At 62.3% G+C, this 1,737-nt stretch overlaps 1 protein-coding gene across 3 annotated transcripts in view; it reads right to left on the bottom strand.

Moving 5' to 3' along the window:
* Nucleotides 1-1,737, bottom strand: part of ADCYAP1 (adenylate cyclase activating polypeptide 1) — a 4,430-nt gene that overhangs the window by 1,478 nt on the left and 1,215 nt on the right. For all 3 annotated transcript variants that reach the window (XM_017738330.1, XM_017738331.1, XM_017738329.1), the window contains exon 2: nt 1,442-1,549. In XM_017738330.1, coding sequence (XP_017593819.1) covers nt 1,442-1,542 — 101 coding nt within the window. In that variant the 5' untranslated portion in view covers nt 1,543-1,549. The remainder of the gene's footprint in view (nt 1-1,441; nt 1,550-1,737) is intronic.

Below are 1,737 nucleotides of genomic sequence, written 5' to 3'. Positions count from 1 at the left end.
CGCCGGGGCCGGGGACCGCGCCCCGCTCCTCCCCGCAGCGCCCTCCGGGACGGGGGGGCTTCGCCTGTTGTTTTTCGTTGAACGGTGCCTCTGCCCTTTGAGATCTCGCCAGTTTTGTGTGTGTCCCAGCCCCCCCAGCCCCCGCTCTCTGCCTCCCTCTCTGCAGTACGATGTAGGTCATTGCACGTTACAGGCAGCTATTTTTGTCTGTGAGCTTTAGCGGAGGTATTAATAATAGATGCCGCTAAAGTGTTTCACTCCTGCTAATTCAGGCGCTTGAATGAAGAAAGCCAGCTTGCTGCCGGCTAATGGCCCCTCAGGCCACTGAGCCCGCTGCCCCCTAGTCGCACTGCCCAGGAAGATGACGGGGGCTGCTCCGAGCCAGCTTCGACAGGCTCCCGGTTACTGTAAGGACACCTCGGAGCCCCAAAAAGGACACCCACGTCGGACAACCTTGCGCGCCCGGCATCTCTCCCCCTCCCCCCACCCATCTGCGCTCACCGCACGGCAGTGTCCCCCGCAGAGCACCCCGGAACAGAGCCAAGAGCCGGTGGAGCAGGACGACAGCACCGAGTCCAAAACTCCCCCCAAGCCAAGCAACACCGGTCGCCCGAGCAGGCGACAAGCAGAGTGAGAACAGGCTACCATCGGCCGTCCCGGAGCAGCTGCCCTGAGCCCCCAGCCGCAGCCCAGCGTAGGAAACTCCTTTGTGCTGGTGCTCCTGGGTGTCCCCCACTTCTGCCCCAAACACAGCGGGGTTCAAACGCTCACTGTGGGACAGCGCAGGCATCAGTCTGTGCTGCAGCCCAGCGAGAACACTCCGAACACAGAAAACTAAACAACCTTGTGCCAGGCCCTTCTCTCTTGGGAAGGGCTGTCATACACAAACAGGTTAACAGGGGAAGAGACTGGATCCCCACCAGTTCCAATGCCGCTACACGAACCATGACAGCTCCCACATGCTTGCAGACAACGGCGCACCCGTCCCCGCGCCCCGCTCCCCCTGAGCCGGACAGGCAATGCTCGGCGCTCACCCTGGGCGAGCTGCGGGCAACCGGAGGCTGCCAAGGGCCCCGCAGGACAGGGGGCAGGCGGGGGAGGAGCTTTGGGCCCCGTCGACATGCAGCCGGGACCTCGGCCCGCTCCCGCCAACACGCAGAAGAGCAGGTCCCCCACTCCCGGGGAAAAGAGGCCGTGGGTCACAGTACCGGGGTACCGAGGAGCGGACCTGGGGGGTGCCAGTGCTGCAGGCGGAGGGGGTCCCATGCTGCGGTGGAAGGGGTGGGCACATAGCCCAAGCGGAGGGGATTTCCTTTGATGACTCCCCTCCACATCCCCTTTCATTTTCCTCCCCAGTAAGATTCCGCTGCCCTTAGCTAAGCTGGGGCAGCAGGGGGCTGGAGTGGTCCCGGCGGAGCTCCCGGACGGGGGACAGACCTACCTGAGCGCCGGGTACTGAAGTCCGGCCGCAGGTGAGCAGTAGACACTGCAGTGCATTATTATGCCATAGACCAGGAGTGCTAAGATCGCTTTGCTACACATTGCCACTCTGTGCGGGAGGGAAAGGAAACTGCTGTCAAAAAAAAAAAAAAAAGGAAAAAACCCCCCGAAAACAAACAAACAAGAATATTTCACGAACAAAAACCCAAACAAACCGCCCCACGGCTCACCAACCCCCTGCCGGAAAAGGAGGCAGGCAGCGCGGCCCCGGGGGACAAGCGCCCTGGGCAGACGGGT

The sequence above is a fragment of the Corvus brachyrhynchos genome, unplaced genomic scaffold (assembly GCF_000691975.1).
Source record: "Corvus brachyrhynchos isolate BGI_N302 unplaced genomic scaffold, ASM69197v1 scaffold106, whole genome shotgun sequence".
NCBI classification, from domain to species: Eukaryota; Metazoa; Chordata; class Aves; order Passeriformes; family Corvidae; genus Corvus; species Corvus brachyrhynchos.
The sequence above is the reverse complement of the archived record's forward strand: the minus strand, read 5'-3'. Positions and strand labels throughout refer to the sequence as shown.